The following is a 27,526-nucleotide window of genomic DNA, read 5'->3' on the forward strand; positions in this document are numbered from 1 at the left end:
CTGGGCAGGTGGCACAAATTCACGTGTCACTTTGAGGGGCTCCCCACGTCACGCAGTTTGATGGAGATCCTGTGGACGGTCTCTGGAGGAGGAGGAGGAGGAGGGTCCTCCTTCCTCTCCTCGAGATCTCAAGAGGTGAGGCAAGGAAGAGAAGCTGAGCTGGGTGGGGGGTGGGGGGGTGGGCTACTGAAAGGAGGTGAGGCTGGCTGGGGAGGGGGCTCCGGCTGGGAAGGTCTCCTCCCCAAGTCCTTTCCAAACGATGCCATGCTCCAGGAGGAGGCTGTGTGGCCTTCGTCCTTCGTTCCTTCGCAGCCTCCTTCAAATGAACCGTCTGCATCTTGATGTGACTTAGAGCCTGGCGTTGTCTTGGCCACCCTAGAATTCTCCCTTTCTCCCTCCCCGTTCCCCTCCCCCTCCCCAGCCCCAACGGTTACCCCATGGATGTGCTGGCATGGGAAGGGGTCAAGGGAACCCCTTGGGATGGAGCTCCAGCCTGTCACTCCTGCCCAGGGCAATGGAGCCACATCAGCCCCCACGGAAGTATCTCCAGCACCATCCAGGACCACCACCTGCCACACGAATCCCAGTGACCGGTCAGGTCCCACAGAGGTGGCCTTCTCCAGGTCCTGTTGATGAAACAATGTTGTCTGGCAGGCCCCGGGGGAAGAGCCTTCTCTGTGGCGGCCCCCACCCTCTGTGCCTTTCCCAAACTCCTGAAAACCCCCCTTGGCTGCCAGACATGGGGAAATTGATTCCCCTGGGCTGTTCCGTTTTATGTGGGGTTTGTCTGGGATATGTGACTGTTTTTTGTATTAGGGGTTGTAACTGGTTCTTTTAATCATGGGATTTGTGCTGTGTTTTGCTGTTGTGAGCCGCTCCGAGTCTTGACACTGTCGGGCTGCGAAGACCATGTCCACAATGCCACACTTTATGCGGAAACCGCACTGTGCTAATAGATCCTGTTCCAGGTGCACAGCCAGGCGGTTCGGCCACACTCGTGCAAGGGTCTTGGAAAGCAGCGACCTTCCTCTAGGGTGACCACAGACTTGTCGGTTCCCTTTCTTCTTGCAGAGGTGTATGATGGACACGCGTCTTTCAGTTCCTGATTCCAGAAAGACTGGGACAGCGGAGTGAATTTGTTGACAGGCACCGCACCACCATCCTTATGGATCTCATCCTGGGGCCTTGCCACTGGCCTGCAGGGTTTCAGTCTTCGATGGTGTGAAGTCCAAGCTGTGGTTGATGTCCATCCGGGGGCATTCTGTCCATCGCCTCATTGGGTTGCTTGGCTGCCCTTGACACAAAGACCCATGGTCCTTGTGGGTCTGCACCTGGTAAAAACGGCCAGGTCCATTGAGATCTCGGTCCGTAGCTTTAGCCACTCCAGCGACTGCTTCATATCGTTCATACTTTTACTGACCGCTCGCCCTGTGTCTTGAAAACCTCTCCCTGGTGTTTCTTATTTCCTTCCCACTTCATCTGTTGTTGTTTCTGTGGATTTCACGCACTGGGCCGCCTGGTGCTCTGCTGCATGGAATAAACAACCTCTATTAAAAACAGGTTCGGAGCTAAGAAGCCAAAGACATTAAAAGTCAACATGCGAAAGAGATTAAACGTCTGGGGCTAATAAGTAGCCTCCAGGCTCCTCGGCCTTCTGGATCGTCCAGGCACCAGGGGGGAGCCAGTGAGCAAATGGCCCCACTTCATTGGGGACGCAAAGCCCACTCAAGGGGCGGGGGCTGCAGGGGGGGGCGAGCAAGCAGGAGGGAGCGAGGGGGATTGTGGGGGATCCGGGAAGCCAAGCAGGAGATTGAAGGACCCTCAGGGGCCAAGCAGCTGGGCAGTAGTGCCGGACCCAAGAGGGGCTCGGCTGGGACCCCTGTAAGCAGCCCCTGCAAGGCAAGACCCCCGTCTTGAGGACACCAGCAGCCCAGCTGGGGAGGCCAGGTGGGTCCCCTCCAGGGAAGGGTGCAAGGAGTCATCCCCCTCGGCCCCCCCCTCCGCGAATGTGGCTGCCTGGCCTCTCTGCGGGATCTAAGAGGATCCAGTCACCACCCCCTGTGCTGAAGACTCGGGAGGGGATCGGGAGGGGCCCGGGGTCTCTTTCCTTCGGATTCTCCATCCCTCCAATGTTCTAAGCGGACGCTGTGGCTGGGATCCCCCGCTGGGGCTGTCCGGCACACCTCTCCCAGTGGCCGGAGCCACACTCGGCCTCCCTCCACAGGGCCAGGGTCTCCAGCTTGACTTACGGCCACAAGGGAGCCCAGGATTTGTGTTGCTGAGGGGGACATTTCCTAAATGAGCTCTGCCCCATTTTATGAGACCTTTCTCACCACAGCGGTCAACAGGGCGTCCAGCAAACCTGGAAAACAGGGAATTGTCAGGGAATCCGTGAAAAACCCCCCGGAATAAATCAGGGGGAAAAACCCAAACTATATTAAAAGTCTTGACCCTTATCCACTGCCAATTTGACTGGATTGTTAGTAGTTCCGATTATTATAGATCAGAGGTTCTCTCCCTTTCTAATGCCGCGACCCCTTAATACAGTTCGTGTTGTGGTGGCCCCCAACCATAAGCCTAGCCCCAATTCTCCCAAGAGAGCTTGAAACTGATTGGCAGGAAGGTCAGAGGGACACCCCCACTGTCAACGCCTGATTGGTCGGGTTGTAAAAATAAGGCCAAACGCTCTTGTGTCCTAGGCCCAGCAGCAGAGGAGCCTGGACGGCCTGGTGGGGCAGCCCTTGAGGGCCGGGGGCCGAAGGGCCAGGAGAGAGCCTGGTGCGAATTCGGGGACGAAGCTCAAGAACGCCAACCCCACCTCCCAGCAGGACTCGGAAGAGGAGGAAGAGGAAGAGGAAGAAGAGGCAAGTCTCCTTGAAGGCCGGACAGGCGTGGCCAGGAGGGGTGGCTCTGGGGGAGGGGGCTGGGTGGGGGTGGAGGGGGCTGCCTTTACAGGGCCCATCTCACCATCTGTCTCAGGGGCTTCACTTACATAGGGAGTCCTCAACTAACTTTCTTTCTTTCTTTCTTTCTTTCTTTCTTTCTTTCTTTCTTTCTTTCTTTCTTTCTTTCTTTCTTTCTTTCTTTCTTTCTTTCTTTCTTCCTTCCTTCCTTCCTTCCTTCCTTCCTTCCTTAATCAATCAATCAATCAATCAATCAATCAATCAATTAATTAATTAATTAATTAGACTTGTATGCCACCCCTCTCCAAAGACCCGGGGCGGCTCACAAAATATAGTACAAAAAACAATAGGTATACAAATCTAATAGTTAAAACTATAAAACTATAAACTCACAACCTTTTCACTGAAAAATGGGACCCATGACCCCCGTTCACTCTTACGACCGTTGCCACGGCCCCTCGGTCACGGGGTCAGAGGTCCGGTGCTTGGCAGCCGAGTCACGTTTATGACGGTCGCAGTGTCCCGGTGGTCGCCTGGTTCCCTTTTGTGACCGGCAAAGTCAGTGGGGGAGGCCGGATTCACTTAGCGACCAGTGGCAAAAATGGGGCAGAGCTCGCTTAGCCCCTGTCTCCTTTAGCGACAGGAATTGTGGTCGTAAGTTGAGAACGGCCTGCTTGAAAGCCTCCTCCGTCTTCAGCCTCCCCCATTCACGGCCTGAAGCAGCCGCAATGCCTTCCCTCCCTGCTTTGATTGACAGCTGTCCCCGTCGTCTGTCCCCCCAGGTGCCCGGGGCTCAGGATCTGGTGGATTTCTCCCCCGTCTACCGCTGCTTCCACATCTACTCCGTGCTGGTAAGTGGCCGCTCCGGGACCCCTGGGAACGGTCACCCTCCCTCCCTGGGGGTCATGGCCAAACTAGGATTGTCTGCTGTGCACTTTAGGGCTTTTATTGACCAGTTGCAGTTGGGGCATTCTTCTTCTTCTTCTTATTATTATTTGTTGGACGTGCATGTTGCCCTTCTCCGAGGACTGGAGGCAGCTGACAGAATACAACACAATCACAATATGTGTACAAATCTAATAGCTAAAACCTCTAAGCTAAAACCCCCTTGCATTTGAAAGACAGCCAATTAGTCACATCCACACGTAACATTGAATGGTCAGAAAGAAGGGGGGGGCATGCGCTAACTGCCCTGGGCCTGGCAACAGAGGTGGGTCTTGAGGCTCTTCCGGAAGGGGAGGGGGGTGGGTGGGTGGGAATCTCTGGGGGGGGGGAGATGATTCCAGAGGGCCGGGGTCAGTGCTCCTCACCCCGGAGAGCAACTGGATCGCTTTCCCTCTGGAAGCAACCGGTCCCTTCCCTTCGCCTGCCCCACAGAAAGCCCATAAAGGCGCCCCATGGGTGGGCCTTGTTCTAGAGTAGCGGGGGAACATGGGCTCTGTGGTTGAGGAGAGACTCACCCCCTCCTGCCCTTCCAGTGGCCCAAGAGCAGGGAAGGGCTACCACAATTTTTACCACCACACTGTGGGCGTGGCCTGTGCAGGAGGCCCTGCGTTTTCTTTCAACCTTTTCGCTGCCCCACTGCGTCCGTCCCCGTCTGGGCAGCAGCCCACCCCTCCCCACGAGGGTCTCCTTCCTGACACCCAGGAAGCCACGGAGGCTTTGAAGTTCGGCTTCAGGGGTTGGGTCCTTTGGGGAGCGTGTGTGTATGTGTGTGTGTGTGTAGGGGCTATCCCTGAGGGGCCACCTCGGAAGGGGCCCTGCAGGGAGGGGGGTGCAGGGGATTCCTTGCCACCCTCCCCGCCTTTGACCTCGGAGGGACCCATGCGAGGAGCTGCTGAGCTGTTCAGCTCAGGGCTGCGGTCAAGCCGGGACCGGAAAAAATGTTCTGCTCAGCCAGGCGGAAGGACCGGCCGGTCACTCTGGCTGACAATGGCCTTATCGGAGGGCCGGGCTGCCCTGGAAAAGCAGCGTAAACACGCCCGGCCTCCAGCATTGTCAAAGACCTTGGCCTTCCTGTCACCTCGCGTTTATGGCTGAGCCCCCCAGAGGTTCCCAGCGGAGGGTCAGCCGAAAGCCGGCTTGGCTCTGCTTATCGGGCAGGCGGCCAGGCAGGGCTCCCCTCTTGGAACAGGGGGGTCAGGGCCGGGTCAGGGCTGGAGCATCGGGAGGGCCCCCCTCCTCCTCCTCATCTTCCTCCTCCTCTGGGCGGGCAGAGGCTCTCTAGGAAGCCCTGGACTCTGGCCAGGGGTCAGGCGGTCAGTGGAGAGCAGAGAGACCGGCCTCCCTCCCTCCCTGCTGGGATCGGCTCACGGAGGAGGAGGAAGTGGGGAGGGGGAGGAGGGGATGGCTACCCCTGTGAGGGTCTCTGAGTGGGTTCTTTCCTGGTAGGTGTTCTACGACCCCACTAGGGAACAACCTCAGGGCTAGAAGGGGGTGGTGGTAGAGGGGGAGGAGGACAGCAACAATGAGAGCCATAGAAACAGCACGGGGGGGCGGGAGGCTCCTCAGAGCCCCCTCAGCCCTGACCATGGCAGCCTCTCCCGGGGCCTTTCCGGCCTCTTATCAGGGCAGCCCTGGCCGGAGCAACCTCGCACCAGCAGGCCCAGACGGGTCAGCGAGGGGCTACACCGCCTTTCCACTGGGGACCCTGACTGGGAAACATCCCTAGGAGCCCCCCACCCCCGGCCTCCTGCTGTTCCTCCGCCAGGCCCCTCCCCAACGGCCATCCCCCCCCAATTTTAAGCCCCTCTTCAGCTGGGGCAGGGTGGGAGAGGGGCCAAGCGGGCCCAGGGAGTGTGTGTGTGTGTGGGGCTCCCGGGGTTCGAGGCTCCGTCATCCCAGACGGAAAGTTGCAGAGCGGCAGACTTAAGCCAGAGGCCGGTGGGTCCAGGGACGTCCGAAAGGCCCCAGGGAGCACTCTCGGCTGGACCTCCACGCTGGGTTCGAGGGCTCCCTGTGGCCGGAGGGGAGGCTTGGGGTGAGCAGGTGGCCGGACCTGCCCCCTTGACCTGCAACAGCCGTGCAGGAGGCCCCCGGGACAGAGCTGGTGGCTTGGAGGGCTGCTGGGGTGGCTCAGTGGTTAGAGGGCAGCCCTGCAGGCTCCTTCAGCCAACTGCTAGCTGTAGTTCAGCAGTTCAAATCCCACCACCGGCTCCAGGTGGACTCAGCCTTCCCTCCTTCCCAGGTGGATGAAATGAGGACCCCGATTGTTGGGGGCAAGAGGCCGACTCTCTGTGAACCGCTGAGAGGGGGCTGGGAAAGCAGTGGGCAGTGGGATATAAGTCTATGTGCTATTGCTCTCTTCTTCCTCCTCCCTCCACCCACCCCCCTTCTCTGAGGTCCGGGCCTCCTGGCTGTTCCTCTGCTTGCCCAAAGTCTTCCCTGGTCCGGCCGGGGCTTTTCCTGGGCCGGGCACGGAGGCCCTCGGTTGAAACAACAGGAAATTGGGGGCATCCTGTTTGCCTTTGGACAATAGAGCCGGTGGTGCTCGTGCTATTCGGCCGGTCATTAACTTGGGTCCCAACAAAGGGCCGGGCAAGATGGAGGCCTCTCCGGGAATCCCCTCCTTCAGGGAGGAGGGGGGCGATGGGAGAAGCAGGATCTGTGGGGCAGGGAAGGCTTCCTCCCCACTTACACAAGGAGGAGGGTCTCTTTTCTCTGGGTTGAAACTGAGGGCAGAGCAAAGGGCAAGAGACGAAGTGGAAAGGAGCCAGGTCCCTCTTGACTGGTGGACCTCCACTCCCAGCATTCCCTGCGCTGGCTGAGGAATTGTGGGAATTGAAGTCCACGGGCCTTGGCTTTGAAGAGGAGGATGGGAGGAGATGTCCTGAGTGACAGAAGCCACTGAGGGATGGGATCAGCTGCCTGGGGGAGGGAGGGACCTCCCGTCAGCCGAGGAGTCACGGATTCCCGTCTTCAGCGGAGAAATTGGACCGGGTGCCTGTGTTGCATTGTCTCCATTTATGTAGCAGCCCATCTCAGGTATACGACTCAAGGTAACCAAACCCACATGCTCATAGCCAATGACCTAAGCGCCAAAGCCCCCGGCCACAACACTGCCCAAAAGGCTTCGAGAGTTGTTAACTAGGGAGCTTCTGCTCCTGTGATCTCACACTACTAAGCAGAGCATGCAAAACTTATGCCAGACCAATCCTTGAATACCACACCACATTTTGGACATAAACACTCTAGAAAATGTCCAGAGATACTTGACGAGAAGAGCCCTCCACTCCTCCACTCGCAACAGAACCCCCTACGCAACTAGACTCACAATCCTGGGTTTAGAAAGCTGAGAACTACGTCGCCTTCAACACGACCTAAGCACAGCCCATAAAATCATCTGCTACAACGTCCTTCCTGTCAACGACTGCTTCAGCTTCAACCACAACAACACACAAGAACACAACAGATACAAGTCAACTACTCTAAACTCGACTGCAGGAAATACGACTTTCGCAACCGAGTAGAACTGCCTGGAACTGACCACCAGACTCTGAAGTATCGTCACCTAAGCCCCAAAACTTTACCTGTAGACTCTCCACTGATGACCTGATTCCTAAGAGGTCAGTGAGGGGCCTGCATAAGTGCCCCAGCGTGCCTTCCGCCCCTTGTCCTAATGTTTCTCTCTCACTAGCATCATGTATGTAAACATTGTTGTATCTTTGTGTACCACCAACACGTACGTGACAAAACAAGCAAATGAAATAAATAAATGGTACAAAAAACAAAAGCACACCAGAGCCGGGAACCATGGGTCAAACACCCACGCAGCCAGGTGCCCAGGCTTGGCCCAGGGTTCGAGGGCTGGCAGAAGGCCGGCCAGTGGGGCCTCTGGCCATCGATATGTGCAATCTCTTTCCGACAGGCGATGAAATGATAGGGCCAATAATAGCCACCAGCACAGCGCCCTGAATTGTAGGAAGGAAACTCGGCCGCTGGGACTCGCTGACCCCCTCGGTAGAAGGCGGCTTAATTGAGCCGCAGCGGGAACCGGCTTTGATCTCTACAACGCCCTCGTCTTGGCTAAGAGAAACTGACCCGATGCACGGTCGGGCTTGGAAGGGCCACTCCTGGCTCCAGGATCTAAAGTTTATATCGTAATCAGACGTAGAGTCTGCGCATTATTTAATTCTTTTGGTCTGTATTGATTATTATTTATTTGACTCTTTCCTCTTAATAACTTTAACATGTTTTTATAGTTAATACAGGGAACTTCTGATCAGACGTTTGGTATGAAACGTTTTACAGCTCTGTAAATACATTGGAATACACACTGCTCAAACAAATAAAGGGAACACTTCAACAACACAAGTCAACCCAACTTCTGTGAAATCAAACTGTCCACTTGGGAAACAACACTGACTGGCCGTCAGTTTCACAGGCTACTGTACATTGTTCCTTCAGGTCTGGGGTGTGTTGTGTGTTGTGTGAGGGTTCCCTTTATTTTTTTGAGGGGTCTGTTAGCCATGTAGTATCTTCCACCTAATGATCAACTGTGACTTTTTTGGTTGTCACACCCATATTTATCGCTTCCATAGTATTTTCTTTCTTTATTATGTTTTCTTAATTTTTTTAAAGCCCCCCTTTTCCTTTTCATGCCCTCATCACCTCGGGGCTCGACTACTGCAACGCTCTCTACATGGGGCGACCTTTGAAGAGTGTTCGGAAACTTCAGATCGTGCAGAATGCGGCCGCGAGAGCCATCGTGGGGCTTCCCAGAATCGGCCACGTTTCTTCAACACTCCGTGGCCTGCATTGACTGCCGATCAGTTTCCGGTCACAATTCAAAATGTTGGTCATGACCTATAAAGCCCTACATGGCATTGGACCAGAATATCTCCGGACCGCCTTCTGCCGCACGAATCCCAGCGACCGGTGAGGTCCCACAGAGTTGGCCTTCTCCGGGTCCCATCGATGAAACACTGTCGTTTGGCGGGACCCAGGGGAAGAGCCTTCTCTGTGGCGGCCCCGGCCCTCTGGAATCAACTCCCCCTGGAGATTAAAACCACCCCCACCCTCCTTGCCTTTCGTAAGCTACTCAAACCCTCCCCCCCAAAGCCTCCTGGACGTCCAACCCAAGACGGTCCGGAGCCAAAGCAAGGCAGAGCCCGTGTCCTTCCCTGGCCCTTCTCTTGCGTTGTCTCAGTAATGGGCTGCTGCCTCCTTTGGTGGGGGGGGGGATGCAGTGGGGGTAGTAAGTTTACACACTATAGGTTTTTAAAATTGTCCTTCCTTCTCTAGCACCTGAGTATGAGCCTTAGTTGGTTTTAAAATAGGAAATGATGTAAATAGTCTGTTTTTACCCATAAAGACTTTCATCATTTTAACCATGATCTAGAACTGAACTTTTATAGCAATGGAATAAAATTGAGCTACTTGCCTAATCTGTTATCATACCGAACCTTGTGGGTTCAGGACGAAACCTTCAGATGTGACTGGGCTCCTCAACCAATCACGCCGTCTATCCTGTGTCCTTCTTGTGGCTGTTCAAATAATGGGACTTCATGGACTGAAAAAGAGTCCGAGCCCCTATCTGAAAACTTATCTTGTTCAGCGAGCGACTCCCACCCAGTCACGTGATTGTCAAGCCACTCCTCCCTGGTCACATGGCTAGCAGACCACCCCCTACTCGGTCACATGACCATCAAGACACGCCCACAAAACAAGCCACGTCTACAGTGTGGTAGTAAAGCAATTGGCAGCCCATCACTGCGTTTCCCCCTGTTGAGTCGGTCTAGACCAGGGACCAGGGGTCTCCAGCCTTGGCCACTTTAAAGCTTGTAGACTCCAACTCCCCAAATTCCTCCGCCCTCGGGAGCCCCCTGCCCTAGACCCTTGTGGGCTGTGTGTGTGTGTGAGAGAGAGAGAGGAAGGGAGGCCGTGGGTCCCCGGGAGAAGGCTGACCCCTTTCTCCTCTTGCAAGGGGGCCCGAGAGACCTTTGAGAGCTACTACCGGAAGCAGAGGAGGAAGCAGGCACGGCTGGTCCTGCAGCCCCCCTCCAACATGGTGAGGCCCCCAGAGCCTGTGGGGGACAAGGGGGGGAGGGTCTCCCACGGGCTGCATTTCCTGGGGGTTTTCACCTTCTTCCCTTCTCTTTCTAGCACGAGACCCTCTCCGGCTACCGGAAGTATTTTAACCAGATTGTAGGGTAGGTGTTGCTCTTCCCCAGGGCTCCGGGTTCAGGTCTGGGCGGCACAGCCAGTCCCTCCCCTTGGAGCCGTTCGCTTAATGACGCTTCCGAGGGACAGGGAAAGTGACCGGTGGCCGCTCACGTGGCCAAAGACCTAGAAGACCTCCCGGGCCCTTCAGGGAGGGGGGCCTCCGACAAGGCCGTGACGACTCTCCCCTCCCCTTGCCAGGTTTTTTGTCATTGAGGATCACGTCCTGCACACAAGCCAGGGCTTGGTGGACAGAGCCTACATCGACGAGCTCTGGGACATGGCCCTCTCCAAGACCATTGCGGCCCTCCGGACGCACTCGGTGAGCAGAGGTCACTTGAGCCTTTGGCAGGCGAAGGAGGGGGGGCCCGTACAAAGTTGAATGTGCTGACAACATGTGAAATTGATTGTCCATCAGTGTTGCTTCCTAAGGGGACAGTTTGATTTCACAGAAGTTTGGTTGAGTTGGAGTTATATTGTGTTGTTTAAGTGTTCCTTTTATTTATTTTTTTGAGCAGTGTATATATAAATTTTCTTATCTCTACAGAAATTAACAAAGCAGCCTAAATTTCTATTTTCTACCTGTTTTCTACTTTGATTTTCTCTTACACAATCCTTTATCTTTCAGTCCTATTGCTCTGACCCAGACCTGGTGCTGGACCTGAAGAACCTCATTGTGCTCTTTGCTGACACCCTCCAGGTGAGGACCCCCTCCCGCTGCTCGGTCAGCCTCTTCAGGGCCCCTCCAGGCGTGGCCCGGGAATCGGACAGCCCCTTCCCCATGGAGCAGGCCCAGAGCGCTGGGCTAAATCCTCTCTGGGTGGGGGGGAGGCATAGAAGACCGGAGCCCCAAGGCCTGACTTACAGAATCCCCCCCCCCCAATTTGCTCTGGATCTCAGCCAGGGCTTCATCTGGAAGGTGGGTGGGTGGGTGGAGAGCTTTCTCGGTGAAGCCCCCACAGCTGCCCAGTCAAGAACCCTTCTAAGTTCTTGTTTTCTTTTAAAGAAAGTTTATTGAGTTTAAATCGTTAAAAAGGGTGGGTGGGGGGAGAAAAGGGGAAAAAGGGGAAGGAAGGCATCACATAATAGTAAAACTGGTCTTAAGGTTTACATATAGTAGCCTATATCACTATCTTGTGATCACAATTACACTACATAACAAGAGATATAAAATACACGTACGTCATGTAAAATGGGTGGTGTGGTGGTGGGGCCAGAACCGGAATTCCGGGTTTCAGTCATGGTCGTAAGGCAAGACCTTCCCATCAGAGCCCACCGAGAGACCTTTCTGGACCAGAGGTTGGGGGTGCTGGTCAGAGCCCCCCCAGCCCCCTGAAGCCCCCCACTTGCTGTCTCCCCGCCAGGCCTTACGGGCTTCCCTGTCAGCCAGCTCTTTGACCTGCTGTTGGAAATCCAGGACCAGTACAGGAGACACTGCTGAAGAAATGGGCCGGAGCCTTCAGGTAAGGCGTCCCGGGGTGATTGCCACAGGTGTTGAATGGTCACTGCAGCCGGGACGTTAGTAACAGGGAGGTTAAGCGACTGTGGCTTCTCCATTGACTTGGTGCAAGAAGGTCATCAAAGGAGATCGTGTGACCTCACGACTAAAGATGAGTTGGTTGCCAAGCACCTGAATTTTGGTCCCATGGCTCTGCTCCTCAGTGACTTTTCCCAGGGGGAACCCCCTCTACACCGGCCCTCTCTGAGGAGTCACCTGAAAGCCCCCTTCCTTTCACAGGAGCATCCTGGACCTGGACAACTACAGCCCCATCTCCGTCGCGGACGAAGAGCAGTACGAGAACTGGTGGGGCAGTTTCCCTTCCACGACGCCGGAGACTTGGAGAAGGTAAGGCCACGAGGGAAGAGGGTGCTGAACGCCCAGGCTTTCGGGTGGCCTCCACTCCCGCTCCAGAGCAGTGGCTCTCACCCTTTCTAATGCCCTGGGAGGGGGGGTTTGGATGACCTCTGGCCACGCCTCCAGCCTTGGCAGCCCTCCAAAGAGGATGGGGGTAGTGAGGGGGGATGACGCAGGGTTTTTCAGTCAGGAGAGGGGGGACTCGTGGGGGGGGGAGAGGGTCATTTGGAGGGGCACGATTAGTAGTCAGGGCAGCTCCGAAGGGCCGATGCTGCTGGTTCTCCTGGTAGGGTGGCCTGGAAGTGGCGTCACAGCAACCGGACTCCTGTTCTGGCTGGTGTGTGTGTGTGTGTGTGTGTGTGTGTGTGTGTAAGGGGCTGATGGCCCCTCGGTCTCACTGAGCCCCCCTCCCCTCCGTCCTGCAGCAGCCCTTCCCCAGGAAGTTCCCCTTCTCCGAACTGGTCCCTCGGCTCTACAACCAGATCAAGGAATTCATCTACGCCTCCCTCAAGTTCTCCGAAGACCTTCACCTCAGGTAGGGGAGGGGAAAGACCCCCAGCCCTCTTCCTTTCCCTTGGGCCTTCCTTCCTTCCCTGGGCTGCTACCAGGGCTGCTCTCTCCCCCCCTCGACCCCCACCCCCAAGGACATACCCAGGGCTTGGGGAGGGAGAGGTTCAAGTGCATTGATTTTTGTTCCAAAAAGTTTTCATTTCCCCCCCCATCATCATACATAAACCAATATTTTGTCTGTCTGTCTGTCTGTCTGTCTGTCTGTCTGTCTGTCTGCTGCCTGCCTGTCCTGTCCTGTCCTGTCCTGTCCTGTCTGTCTGTCTATCTATCTATCTATCTATCTATCTATCTATCTATCTATCTATCTATCTATCTATCTATCTATCTATCTATCTATCATCTATCTATCATATCTCTCTCTCTCTCTCTCTCTCTCTCTCTCTATCTATCTATCTATCTATCTATCTATCTATCTATCTATCTATCTATCTATCATCTATCTATCATATCTCTCTCTCTCTCTCTCTCTCTCTCTCATCTATCTATCTATCTATCTATCTATCTATCTATCTATCTATCTATCTATCTATCATCTATCTATCATATCTCTCTCTCTCTCTCTCTCTCTCATCTATCTATCTATCTATCTATCTATCTATCTATCTATCTATCCGCCCCGAGTCTACGGAGAGGGGTGGCATACAAATCTAATAAATTAAAATAAAATATAAATAAATAAATAAATAAATAAATAAATAAATCTATCTCATCTATCTCATCTATCTATCTATATATCTACCTACCTACCTACCTATCTATATCTATCTATTTAATTCTGTCTCTCTGTCTGTCTGTTTATCTATTACATTTCTATGGCACCCTATTCCTCGGACTCGGGGCGATTTACAAAAAAGTAATGCAGAACATGTAGAAATCTAAACTTAAAAAACATATTAAAACCCCAGTATCTTAAAAAAAAAACCCTTAAACATTTTAATATCTTAAAATATTGAAATATTACAATAAAATTTATAAGCTATACTTTTTAATCAATCATTCATAAATTCTTTATATATAACACATTATCCCAAGTATATTTTATTAAAATAGTACTGCTTCTTAAACAAACAAACAAACCGTCCAATTTTGCCCTCTGGGATCTCCACCAATCAATTTGTATAAAAGTATTTTCCCCTACAATACTACAGTGCTAAATGCTCATAAATTAATTCCAGCCTTGAGGAAGAGTTTTCTGGGGGGTGGGGGTAGCCCCTAGCAACTGATCAGTCAATCAATCAATCAATCAATCAATCAACCAACCAGTCAGCCAACTGATCCACGATTTTGTCCCCTCTCAGCTCCACGGAGGTGGACGACATGATCCGGAAGTCGACCAACCTGTTGTTGACTCGACGCTGAGCAGCTGCCTGCAGAGCGTCATTCGGAGGAAGAACGTTGGACTGACCGAGGCAAGGACCCCTTCCTGGGGGGGGGGGGGGAGAGAGATTGGGGGGGGTGGGGTGGCTTGAACCCCTCACTGCTCAGGGCCTGGCGGTGGAGACTTGGACGGGAGGGAGGAGGACAAGGACCTGGCCCGTCTCCCCTGGCCTGTCTCTCTTTCTCCAGAGTTTCCTCCACCACCAATAAGGGTCTCTCAGCTTTGGCCATTTTGAGCCCGGGTGGTGCAGTGGTTAGAGCGCAGCCTGCAGGCTCCTTCAGCTACCTGCTAGCTGTAGTTCAGAGGTTCAAATCTCACCACCAGCTCAAATATGACTCAGCCTTTTAGCCTTCTGAGGGGGGGTCAAATGAGGACCCCAGATTGTTGGGGTCCCTTCCTTCCTTCCTTCCTTCTTCTTCCTTCCTTCTTCCTTCCTTCCTTCCTTCCTTCCTTCCTTCCTTCCTACCTACCTACCTACCTACCTACCTACCTACCTACCTTGGCTTGCAAGGGCATCATGTCACACCTGTCATTTCTGGGATTGTGGCTCAATGGATGACGCTTGATTGACAATGTGGCGAGAAAGAATCCGTGGCCCAGCCTGGGAAGAGGGGAAATCTCCACCTTCTCTCTTTAAATGTGTTCAAGGGTGAAATAAGGTCCAGGAGGGAAGTGTTTTTCATAGGAAAGTGAACACAAGAACAAGGGGACACAATCTGAGGTGAGTTGGGGGGAAACATCAAAAGCAACGTGAGAAAGATATTATTTGACTGAAAGAGTAGGAGGATGCTTGGAACAAACTTCCAGCAGGCGTGAGTCGGTCAATCCACAGGAACCGAATTGAAACCTGCCTGGGAGAAACATAGACCCATCTTAAGGACAAAATACAGGAAATAGTAGAGGGCAGAGGAGTTGGAGCGTGAGGTCTTTTTCTGCTGTCAATCTTCTAGGCTTCTATGCTTGCTGTCCTTGAAAAACCCAGGTGATGGCGACAGGTGACGGAGGGTCCCCCTCCCCACACCCTTAACTGCAGCCCAGGCGTCTGGGGATGTTCTGGCAGTGCAGGAGAGCGAGAGGAGCTGTCACTCAAGCTCCTGCCCCTGCGGAAGTCTTGGCCCAGGGGCGTCCGATTCACCCTGGTGTTATTTTTGCAACCGGTTTGTCTTGAATGGGGTCGGAGGTGCAACGGGAGGAGGTTGTGCCGTCAATGGGGAGAATTCCCGGGAGGTTTTATTCGGCCTTCTTGAGCTTTGAGCTCCATCCACAGGGGCTTTTTCAGGAGGCCAGGGGGCTTCCTCGGCTCCTTCTCTGAAGAGGTCTCCCTTCTCCTCCAAGAAGCCTCTTCCACTCTTGACCCGATGGTGGGGAGTGGAAGGGTTGGTCCTTGGCATCTGCCTAGAGTGTCTTGAAGGGGTCACCTATGGCTGGGGGTCACCTGAGTGGGGCTCCTTGGTTCCTGTCGCCTGCATTTCCCCCCTCTGGGAACCCATCCCCATTCCCACCCCATTCCAAGGGGGGCTTTCACCTCAAATTGTAGAAAGTCTGCAGAGATCCTCCACCACCCACGCCATGGCTGTTGTCCCACAGGGGCTTTTTAGTGGCACTTTCTGGGTTTTTTCTTTTTCCCCCTTTTCCTTTTATTTATTTTGCCCAATACACAAGGAAGGTAAAAGAGAACAGACAGGTAGTAACGTACATCAAAGGGAGGATAGAAGAATAAAATAGGTCAATGAAGAATAGAGGAAAAGACATATGTATTGAAAAGATATATGGAATATAGGAGAGACAATGGGACAGGGGACGCCCCTTACTGACCTCTGAGGAATCTGGAGAAGTCACTTGTGGACAGGTCTAAGGGGAAAAATGTTGGGGGTCAGGGGAGGACACTACAGAGTCTGGTAATGAGTTCCACGCTTCAACTACTCAATTTCTAATGTCATAATTTTTACAGTCCAGTTTGCAGCGGTTAATGTTAAGTTTGAATCTGTTGCGTGCTCTTGTGTTGTTGTGGTTGAAGCAGAAGTAGCTGTTGACAGGCAGGAAGTTGCAGCAAGGACGTTTTATTTAAATCTCCAAGTGCTTCAAGGATCCTCTAAAAGAAGCAGCCCCCAAACTTGGCAACTCCCTCCCCTCCCTTCCTTCTCTTTCCTTCCTTCCTTCCTTCCTTCCTTCCTTCCTTCCTTCCTTCCTTTCCCTCCCTCCCTCCCTCCCCTCCCTTCCTTCTCTTTCCTTCCTTCCCCTCCCTCCCTCCCTTCCTTCTCTTTCCTTCCTTCCTTCCCTCCCTCCCTCCCTTCCTTCTCTTTCCTTCCTTCCTTCCTTCCTTCCCTCCCTCCCTCCCTCCCTTCCTTCTCTTTCCTTCCTTCCTTCCTTCCCTCCCTCCCTCCCTTCCTTCTCTTTCCTTCCTTCCTTCCCTCCCTCCCTCCCTCCCTTCCTTCTCTTTCCTTCTTCCTTCCTTCCTTCCTTCCTTCCTTCCTTCCTTCCTTCCTTCCTTCCTTCCTTCCTTCCTTCCTTCCTTCCTCTCTCTCCTAGAGTTGGAAGGGACCTTGTAGGTCAACCCAGCATGGCTGGCTGGAGAATTCTGGGAGTTAAAGTCCACAAGTCTTAAAGTGCCAGGTTTGGGCCCTTTTACTCTATAAGGAGGCAAATGACCAGCTCTCTTCAAGGAGTATAAATTCTTCCACTGTCAGAGTTGGAGAAGCTTCTTAGATGAGAAGCGAGACGTCTTCAACCCAAAAACCCCAGCTTTGGCTAGGGGCCACCTCTGGGGGGCAGGGGCCACCTCTTGCCGGCTGCCCTGACCTCCTCCAGCCCACCTGTACATAATAGGAGTGTTCCTTCTGCAGCTGGTCCAGATAATTATCAACACGACCCATTTGGAAAGGTCCTGCCGATTCCTGAGGAGTTCATCACCAACATCACCAACGTTCTTCCAGAAACAGTCCACACGACGAAGCTTTATGGGACGGCCACTTTCAAGGTCAGCCTGAGCTTTGGCCCTCTCCTGCAACCCCCCCCCCCCCGGCCTGGGATCCGTCAACCACCGCCCCGCATTGCTTATCCAGACATGAGAAGCAGGCCGTCCGGCCTTGGAAGAAGGGCTTGGGGCAGAGGCCGTGCGGAGGGAAGACCAGAGACCCTGCTGCTCCCTCTGTTGGGCTGGTTGATGGCGGAAGCAAAGTGGTTTAGAAGTGGGCAGCTGTGGAGAATGACCCCCACCAATGAGCAAGGAGCTAGTTACACTCTCGGGAACACAACGTTTGCATTCTATGCCCAGTATGTCCAATGCAGAGCCATGTTTACATTGCCCTGATTTTACTGGGGGGGGAGGGGCATAAGGAGGGTGGATGTATAGAATTAGAGTAGAGTGGGAGGGGGGAGGGGAAGGAGAGAATGTAGAATACAGAATAGAAAAGGAAACAGGAAATAGGAAATAGAATAGGAAATAGAATAGGAAATAGAATAGAATAGGAAATAGAATAGGGAATAGAATAGAATAGGGAATAGAATAGGGAATAGAATAGAATAGGAAATAGAATAGAATAGGGAATAGAATAGAATAGGGAATGTACTGCTCAAAAAATAAAGGAAAGTCAAAATAACCCATCCTAGATCTGAATGAATGAAATATTCTTCTTGAATCCTTTGTTCTGTACAAAGTTGAGTGTGTGTGAAATTGATTGTCCATCAGTGTTGCCTCTTAAGTGGACAGTTTGATTTTGCAGAAGTTTGATTGACTTGGAGTTATATTGGGTTATATTGGGTTGTTTCAGTGTCCCCTTTATTTTTTTCAGCATAGAATAGAACAGGAAATAGAATAAAATAGAATAGAAATAGAATAGAATAAGAAATAGGAAATAGAGTAAAAGAGAAAAGAGAAAAGAGAATAGAATAGGATAGAATGGAATAGAATAGGAAATAGAACAGGAAATAGAACAGGAAATAGAACAGGAAATAGAACAGGAAATAGAACAGGAAATAGAATAGAATAGAATAGAAATAGAAATAGAATAAGAAATAGGAAATAGAGTAAAAGAGAAAAGAACAGAGAATAGGATAGGATAGAATGGAATAGAATAGAAAATAGGAAATAGGAGGTAAGAAATAGAAAATAAAACAAACAAAACAGACTAGACTGGAATAGAACCGAACATTCGTCTCTGTGCAAACGCTGGCAGTGGAGTGTGCAAAGCCCCAGGGTGGTCATCCTCCTGCTGCCAGAGGAGGGGGAAGGGAAGAAGATGAGACATGTTCCTTGTGGCCGAAGGGACAGAGACATGAGGCTGACCTTTGGGGGCATTGGGAGCACATTCCTCACTGCCTCTGTTCCATGGATCTGCTGCCCCTTTGTGTGGTCCATGGTGGGTCCTGCAGAGCCCTGCTGTCTTTTGTGTGTGTGTGTGTGTGTGTGTGTGATTGCAGGAGCTGCTTGAAGTGTTCATCAAGGGGCACGAGGAGGGTTGGCCTAACCTCGGGGGGTGGGGGTGGGGGCTGCCCTGGGCCCCCTGCTGACCGGTCCCTTCTCCCTCCACAGGACAGCCGCCACGCTGCAGAGGGGGAGATCTACACCAACCTGAACCAGAAGATTGACCAGTTCTTGCAGCTTGCGGATTATGACTGGATGGCCGCCGAGGACCCCCACCAAGGCCAGTGACTACCTGGTGGACCTCGTTGCTTTCCTGCGCAGCACCTTTGCCGTCTTCACCCACCTGCCCGTGAGTCCGGCTCGGGGGGGGGGGGAGAGGGATGGGGGCAGGTGGGGATCAGCGGGACCTCCAGGCCAGGGATACAAAGGTCAAGCGGAACCTTTGGCTCTTCCTCCGGTTGCCCACCGGCCCTCAATTGCCCAGAGGGTTCCTGGGGGAAGGAGGGTCCAGGGTCCTTTCTCCTCAGCCCTATGAAGCCAGTAAGTGGGGGCGGGGGGATCGGGGGGGATTGACCCGGAAGGACCCCCAGAGGCAGCTCAGGGTGGGAGGCCACGTCTTTCGGTGCCCTTCTGGTCAGCATCAATTATGGTAAAACTCTGCACAGGTCAGCGGTGGCCCAGGTGAAGGGGTCCTTGGCAGGGCCCAGTGCCCAGTGGGTGCTGGACACAGAAGGCCCAGTGGAGGAGGCTTTGGAGGGTCTGCCCAGCTTCTGATCCTCCCTGGACTTTGGTTAGCATTCCACACTGGGCTGAACCAATGCTTGAGTCCGAAACTTGGAGACAGAGTCCAGCCAATAACCCAGAATAATAGAGTAGGCTTGTATGTATGAGTGGTTCTTTAAATGGGGGTTTTTTAGATTGTTTTTAATATTAGATTTGTTTACATTGTCCTTTTTATACCTGTTGTTAGCCGCCCCGAGTCTTCGGAGAGGGCGGCATACAAATCTAATAAATAAAATAAAATAAAATAAAAATAAAATAAAAATAAAATAAAATAAAATAAAATAAATAAAATAAAATAAAATAAAATAAAATAAAATAAAATAAAATAAAATAAAATAATCATTAGCAAGACTGACCGCAATAGCCACCAACCACAACCAGCCATACTAAACAGCCCAATAGAGAGCAAGGCCTCAGTCTCCCTTTTAGGGCCAATTGCAGCCGCAGCTCTTAAAGTCACATCATACGGATTCCTCCAAACAGACATGGCTGGTTAGCTCACGTATGGAGAGAAACCCAAGCAGTGCAGTACGTAGCCCTGACAACGTTCATTACAAGAGCGATGGAGTGAATACGGCAGGTTGGAGTGGCGGTGGGGATACCTGCCCTAGTAAAGAGGGAAGGAGGGAGAAAGAGGAGAGAGAGAGAGAGAGAGAGAGAGAGAGAGGGAAGTCTTTCATTCATGGGGCTTGACTGTTGTTTTAATTTCATGTCAGACAACTTGGTGTAAATCTCCCTGAGGGCTCCACATCCATCCCACGGGGGTTGTTGACTTTACCTGGGGGAGATGGGAGGTTGCGTCAACACCTCTGCTGGGCCTGTCAGCTGCACAAAGCCCGGAAGTTTTCTTATTTGTTGGGGAAAGGGCGCGTTTTTCTGTTGGCCTTGTCGGCTTCCTTTCATCCCCCGAGGAGGAGGCTGGTCGCTCCATAACCTCCGTGGCCGCAGGGTAAGCGGGAGGTCAGCAGGGCCTGGCAGGGGGAGGGCTCTTTCAGTGGCTGGAAGTCATTGCCTCCAGCGGGCTGACCCCCCTCGACCCTTGACCCTCCCCCTTCCTCCCCTCCTGTTTACTCCGGGCCAGATGGCCAGCACAGATTTCGGTGGCTCCAAGGACACGTGGCCCAGCCCAGTGGCCTGTTGCACAGGAAGGCTCTGAGCTTTTCATGCTGCTCAGGCGGCTGATAATAATAATAATAACAACAACAACAACAACAATAATAATAATAATTATTATTATTATTTATTAGATTTGCATGGAGCGGCTGTGGCACGAGGGAGCGCAGTCTGGGAGACCCTCCCTGCCCTCCTGGCCCTACATGGTGGATAAGACTGGAAGGGGTTCATCCCCATCCCCCCCCCCCAAAAAAAACGTCAATCCCGCCATCTCTGCTGCTTGATTGGCAAGGCTGCCCTGTGGGCACCTGTGGGGCAGAGTCTGCTTTGGGGCTGAGTGTCAGGTTTTCTGGAAGTCGGTTCCTTGCTTCCTGAAAGAGGCGGGGGGGGGGGTGCAGCTGCTGGGTGCCCCCCCACTCAGCCTCTGGGAAGACCAGAAGAGGCAAAGGGGGGGGGACACCTTCGCCTGGCATCAAAGGCCCCAAATGGGAAGCAGAGGAGCGGAAATGCTCCCTTCCCGCAAAGCACATGTGTGACCCCAGCAGAGGGTCTCCTCAAAGGGCAAGAGCCAGAGGCTTCCCCCCCACCCCCCACCCCCCCATGGCCCCTGCAAGAAGGGTTGGGACCCAGGAGGGAACTCCTCCGGAGAAAGAAGCCCTCCCTCGGCCTCCTCTCCCCTCCCTCCCTTCCCACTCTAACTGCCAGGAGCTGCTGGTCCAGTTCTACATTGAGTCTGGTCATCTGCACCTCCATCACTGTCTGGTTCGGTTCTGCAACCCAACAAGACCGACACGGACTTCAGAGGAGAATCAGAACTGCCGAAAAAACAATTACTACCAACCTGCCTCCCACTGAGGACCTGTAGACTGCACAGGAGTAAAAAAGAGGGTGGTGAAAATATTGACTGACCCCTCGCATCCTGGACACAAACTGTTTCAACTCTGACCCTCAAATCGTCGCTACAGAGCCCTGCACACCAGAACAACTAGACACAAGGACAGTTTTTCCCCCGAACGCCATCACTCAGCTAAACAAATAATTCCCTCCACACTGTCAAACTATTCACTAAGTCTGCACAACTAGTTTTTTCTCATCATTCCTGTCACTCATCTCCTCCACTTATGACTATAGGACTGTCACTTGTGGCTTGTATCATTAAGATTTTTATGAATATTGATTGTTTCCTCAGTGCTTATTTGACGCCCATGACGATCATTAAGTGTTGCCTCTCATGATTCTTGACAAATCTATATTTTTCTTTTATGTCCACTGAGAGCATCTGCACCAAAGACAAATGATGGTCATAGGGGTCAAATAAGCAAATGAAGAAACAATCAATATTAATAAAAATCTTAGGATACAAGCCACAAGTGACAGTCCTACAGTCCTGAGTGGGAGGAGATGGGTGATAGGAAGGATGGGAAAAAACTAGTGGAGATAGAAGTGCAGACTTAGTGAAAACTCTGACAGTGTTGAGGGGATTATTTGTTCAGCAGAGAATCAAAGCCAATCAGGGAGAGAATCAACCTGGAACAAAGGTGGAATTTGCTGACAGCGAGAGAACAACTAACCAGTGGAACAGCTTGCCACCAGAAATCGTGGGTGCTCCATCATTGGAGCTTTGTCTGGAACGATAGACCAAGAGGGTTGGACTAGAGGACCCCCGAGGTCCCTTCGGATTCTGTTGTTCAGGGGTGATCCTGACAAGCTGCCCAAGGGGAGGATCGTCACGATGATGCTGTCCGGTCAGTCGTGTCCGTCTCTCGGCCTCCCTGTGGGCTCAGGTCTCGCTCCAGATCTCCGGGTCTTGCACGGCTTCCCACGAAGACAGCTGGATCCAGGGGCTTTCCAGCCGAGTGGATTCCCTGATACCCGGCTTGTTTGACGTCTAAAGGCGGGCTGACGTCCGCGTCAGATTCTGGGAAGACTACGGAGAAAGTGTATTTTGATTTCATCGAAGCCTTTACAGTATTTAACAGCCCGTAGCCGTGTGACGCGGAAGCCCCTGGAGGTTGTTGGCTCAGGGGAGGCCACGGCTCAGGGTGTGTTTTGCTTCGCGAGAGGAGAGGCCCCGCTGGACGTTCCTGGAGATACCAGGGTGGGACAGTCGACCTCTCAGGCTGTTTCTGGCCTCCATTTATTTGTTTCTAGGAGCTGTCAAACCTCCCTGGCTTGGTTTTCCTTGGGACCTGCCAGTCTCCCATGTGATGGCAGCCCAGAGACGGGCTACAAAAAGGGTGGAAGGTCTGAAGCATCAAACTGATCAGGAAAGACTCCATGGACTCCATCTGTCTAGTCTGGAGGATGAAAGGGAAAGGGGGGACATGACTGAAACATTGAAATAGGTGAAAGGGTTAAATAAGGTTCAGGAGGGAAGTGTTTTTAATAGGAAAGTGAACCCGAGAACAAGGGGGCACCATCTGAGGTCAGTTGGGGGAAAGATCAGAAGCAACGTGAGAAAATATGATTTGACTGAAAGAGGAGTAGATGCTTGGACAAACTCCCAGCAGACGTGGTTGGTCAATCCATAGGAACTGAATGTAAACATGCCTGGATAAACACAGATCCATCCTAAGATCAAATACAGGAAAGAGTCGAAGGGCAGACTAGATGGACCAGGAGGTCTTTTTCTGCCGTCAGTCTTCTATGTTTCTATGGTGGAAGTACGTATGGGAGACGTTTCACTCTTCCTCCTTGCACCAGTGAGTGAGAACAGCCACAAAGATGGTTGAGACCTAAAACTCGGGCCCTAAGCCACGTTCTCCCCATGAAGACGGCTGTATGCAGTTGCTCTTCAGCTGGGTGGATATTATTATTATTATTATTATTATTATTATTATTATTATTATTATTAATTAGATTTGTATGCCGCCCCTCTCCAAAGACTTGGAGCATCTCACAACAACAATACACAATACAAATCCAATGATTAAAAACAGAACAGTTAAAACCCTTAATTTAAAAACACTCATACAACCCAAACATACCATACGTAAAACGGGACGGCCGAGGGGAATCAATTCCCCCATGCCTGGTGGCAGAGGTGGGTTTTAAGAAGTTTGCGAAAGGCAAAGAGGGTGGGGGCAGTCCTGATCTCCGGGGGGAGTTGATTCCAGAGGGCCGGGGCCGCCACAGAGAAGGCTCTTCGCCTGGGTCGCGCCAAACGACATTGTTTTGTTGATGGGACCTGGAGAAGGCCCACTCTGTGGGACCTAATCGGTCGCTGGGATTCGTGCGGCAGAAGGCGGTCCTGGAGATATTCTGGTCCGATGCCATGAAGGGATTTATAGGTCATAACCAACACTTTGAATTGTGACCGTAAACTGATCAGCAACCGATGCAGACTGCGGAGTGTTGGAGTGACCTGGGGAAGCCCATGATTGCTCTCGCGGCTGGATTTCCTGCGATCCGGCTTGTTGGACTTAGTCTAAAGGTGGCTGACGTCCACGTCAGATTCCGGGTCCCTCCCGACTCTCCCTTGATTGATGGAGGAGCCCGGAAGTGGCCCCGTCTCCCTCGATCGCCCGCTAGTCCTTCCTTTCCGCCTTTGCTGGGGCCGGTGGCAGCAGGGCGGCCGTGGCGGAGGGAGGGAATGAACGGAGGCTGGTTTGAGCAGCGGTGGTTCAATTTCAGGAGCTCTTGGGGAGGCTTTGGTGAACAAGGTCCTCTAATGAACGAAGCAGCTCTGCCCCTAATCCTCTAATTGCTAACACACGTTCTCCACGTCTGCGTATTTGTCTGGGCCGGACAGAAATGGACTCTTGTCTCTCCTTTGGGACACAAAGGCTCAATCATCGATCGCCCAGAACACGGACGTACCGTATTTTTCAGAGTATAACACGCACCAGAGTGCATCAGCCCACAGGAATGGCATGAATGTAAAACTTTAGATATACAGGGGGTGGACAAAAAAATGGAAACACCTTGAAAATCCAGATTTGTGAAGCTCCCTTCGAACAGTTTTTGTGGACATTGGGCTCTGTCTGTGTCCATTGAGCCCTACTGTGATTTTAGGAGCTGTGGTCTTGCCATCCGCTCTAACCATTCGCTTGAGGGTTCAGGGGCCCTTTGTTGCTTTTTCTCCTGCTCTTTCCAGAGTCTCAACGCCTTTTGAAAACCATGAGGACCTGGAACTGGATGGAGCATTCCAGGTGTGGCCTTCACCATTATAGAGTGGGTACTGACCCACACTTCCCGTGACCTTGATTCCATCCCTTTGTCAATGCAGCCTAGGATGGACAAGGCGGGAGATAATGAGCGATACTGATTGATGTCCTAATGTTAGATGAGCCTGGCTCAGAAAGAAGGGGGGGGGGGGGAAAGAGAGTGAAGGAAGCCAAATGCAGAGAAAACAGCTGGCTGGGCAGATGCCCCCCAAGAGACCTCAGGGATGGAGCCGGTGCCCAGGTCAGGAAGTCCAGACAGGAGCCGAGGAGCAACGTCCAGCGGGAGGCCGAGCGAGCGCACAGTAGCCACAGCAGCAGCAGCAGCCTACCTGAAGGTCAGAGCCAGAGGACCCCGCGGAGCGAGAGAACACAAGAGCCGAGCCATCAATCAGACACCCAGGCCATAAAACAGTGTGGATTCCAAAATAGCAGCTCCAGAGAACAAAGATTTATGATGGTTGGGTTCCAGGAGCTTTGAGGGCCGATGGGCCTCTTGGCCTCCTCCAGCCCAGCTTGTTGCAGCTCGAGCAACTGCAGGAAATTGGCCTCTTCCTCTGTTTGCTCAGGCTCGGCCCCTGGCTGTCAGCGTGCGTGCGTGTGTGTCCTTGGCTCTTTAGCGCATGGGACACGGCAGGTTTATTCATTTGTTTACTCATTGGGCTGACCTGCCGCCCTTCTGCAAAGACTCAGAGCGGATCACGACAAGTACAAAAAAGGGTTCTGAAGCCCAATTATAAAAATCTGGTTTAAAAGCCCATTTCATAAAACCTTTGAGATCCTTCGAGGCAGAGTGATCCACCCGGACGGCCCAGTCCAGGATCAAAATTGGAAGCTTCCTGCCCATTATCCCCAGCGAGGGAAGGTCCCCCTCTTCAATATTTAGGTCAGAAGAGGAATTCCGATTGATTGATTGATTGATTGGATTTATATGCTGCCCCCCCTCCGAGGACTATTCCGCCCTTGCATTGTGGTGCCGTCCGCAGAATTCCCTGCAGGGAAAGGGATGGACCGGCCATGTGGACGCCAGCCCTCCAAGTGTTGGGTTTTCCAGGTCCCCCGACATCTCCCGACTGAGGAGCCTGTCCAGAGCACAAGAGACTGTGAAGGGTGGCCGCAGGAATTGGGGTGGCAGTGGGGGAGGCACCGTCCAGGATTTGAGGGGCTGCCACCAAGAACGGGGTTGGGGGGGGGTGGTTGTCAACCTATTTTCCAAAGCTCCAGAGGGCAGGACAAGACAAGATGGGTGGGAACTAATCAGGAGAGAAGCCATCTGGAATGAAGGAGAAACATCTTAACGGTGAGAATGATTGACCAGTGGAACAGCTTGCCACCAGAAGATGTGGGTGCTCCCTCCCTGGAGGCTTTTAGGAAGAGGCTGGACAGCCAACTCTCTGAAGTGATATAGGGCAGGCCAGGTGGGTCATGTGCCGGCCACGCCCAATTTAGCAAAAGAGGAAAACAGCCCCAATGAGCCTCTGTGACTGACCACCTGAGTTGGACACTCCTGATATGGGGTCTCCCGCTTGAGCAGGGGGTTGGGCTAGAAGACCTCAAAGGACCCTTCCAGCTCCATTCATACCACTCTGACTGCTCTTTCTTCTTGGAAGTGCCTAAGGCAATTCCAGATGTGCGAGAGCACCAACATCTTCCAGGGCCGAGAGTCCATGAAGTTGCTTCCTGTCTCCTGGAAAGTTCAACCCAGGTTAAGACTTCGACCACTAAACGATTGCGAAAGTCCGCGAAGGAGGCGCCTGGGTCTCTTTCTTTGGGGACATCTGCCGAAGTTCCAGGGCGCCGCAGATTCCAAAGCGTTGGCCGTTTGCATCCTTTAAAAGGGAAGTTGTGGTGGTCAGGCCGTTCTTCCCATTATGATCCCCTTAATGAGCTGCTGAACTGTTTTGTGAAAGTCTTGGATGGACACATTCCGAGGGCTTCCAGGAGCTCTTTCACGCAAGCTCAGATCCAGGACATAATCGAGAGGTTCTTGGGTTCCCTCTTTGGCCAGTTGTCTGAGAAGTGGCCAGGGGTTGTTCAGCTGGACGCAAGGATGAAAACACAAACTCTTTCTCTGTTCTTCAGGAAACTCTTCACTAATCTCTTGTTCCGCTTGTGCTTTTTCTAACAGGCTACTGGACTCGCTTGGGGGTTTTTGTGGTATAAGATTTTTTATTTTTCTCCACCATGAAATAAAACAATATATAGTTATAAACACAACAACAATGCTTAAAATCAACCATATACATTCTTTTCTCGTTACTCGCCCAATGGAGAGTCTTATCTCTCCCCGTGTAAAATTTTCTGTTAATTTTATACATTATTAGCAATTCTTAAGAAAAAAAAAATTTCTCATCCAAGATGTTTCTTCGGTTTCTCTTCTTCGTGGTGGACATATCACTGCAGAAGCCGAGAGGGGAAGAAGTCCTGCCCGGACCCTGATTTTTTTAAAAAAAAGCTGTAGAAGAAACAGGAACCTCGTCTTTTGCAAATATGTAACTGGGCAGTGAAAACTTTCCTTGCCAGGGTTCCATCCCTGGACTTCATTGGAGTCGGGTCTGGGTGGTCGGTGCAGGGCCTTTGGGGTGTTTTCTTCTTTGGGAACAGGAGATCCAGGTCCACCCCCAAATCTCACTCCCAGCAGCCTTTGCAGTGTGAAAACTGGACTTATTTCTCCTTCTCCTCCGTGCAGTGTAGGTTTAAGGGAGACAGAAAGGGCCACCAAACTGATTCCACCAAGTTGTGTGGTTTCATGGAAGCCTCCAGATATTGCCACGTCTCTGTTTCTCCGCTGGTAGAAAAAAAAGAGAAGGCCCCTTGTTCGTTTCTGAAAAGCATCCCGGTGTGATTCCATCGTCCACATGGAGAGTTTTTGCCTGCCCTGAATTTTCTGCTCCTCGGAGTCCCCCGGCCTGCAAGAACGCCCACAAATTAATTGATAAATTATCCGCGTCCTGGTTGTTCGAGTCGGAGGGGCTTTGGCCGTTTTGTGTCCAGGGTTTATTTTCCCCATGCAAGTTGATTCATCTACACAATCCACTTGTCCCATCGTTTCTCATTCTTGTCATGTGAACCACCCTGTGTTGAAGGATTGTTTCATTCCAGCCAGGACTTCTTAGAGTTTGAAGTCAAGGCGGAGCAGACAGGAGCCAACCCCTCCCTCGTTAGGATCCGAAAGGAGCATGCAGGTTTTGGAGAGATGTCCAGGTGACCTGTCGCTGCCCTCAAGTTGGACAACTG

General features: G+C 52.3%; 1 protein-coding gene across 1 annotated transcript in view; it reads left to right on the forward strand.

The window, feature by feature from the left end:
- The window catches only part of EXOC6B (exocyst complex component 6B), a 106,461-nt gene that overhangs the window by 36,905 nt on the left and 42,030 nt on the right, over positions 1–27,526 (forward strand). The window contains 18 exon segments of the mRNA XM_070756790.1: positions 2,700–2,864; positions 3,686–3,754; positions 9,829–9,912; positions 10,008–10,054; positions 10,266–10,386; positions 10,693–10,764; position 11,101; positions 11,429–11,488; positions 11,491–11,527; positions 11,803–11,861; positions 11,864–11,910; positions 12,348–12,454; positions 13,788–13,837; positions 13,840–13,898; positions 16,711–16,759; positions 16,762–16,844; positions 18,399–18,497; positions 18,499–18,579. Coding sequence (XP_070612891.1) covers positions 2,700–2,864; positions 3,686–3,754; positions 9,829–9,912; positions 10,008–10,054; positions 10,266–10,386; positions 10,693–10,764; position 11,101; positions 11,429–11,488; positions 11,491–11,527; positions 11,803–11,861; positions 11,864–11,910; positions 12,348–12,454; positions 13,788–13,837; positions 13,840–13,898; positions 16,711–16,759; positions 16,762–16,844; positions 18,399–18,497; positions 18,499–18,579 — 1,290 coding nt within the window.

Source organism: Erythrolamprus reginae, chromosome 7 (assembly GCF_031021105.1).
Source record: "Erythrolamprus reginae isolate rEryReg1 chromosome 7, rEryReg1.hap1, whole genome shotgun sequence".
NCBI lineage: Eukaryota > Metazoa > Chordata > Lepidosauria > Squamata > Dipsadidae > Erythrolamprus > Erythrolamprus reginae.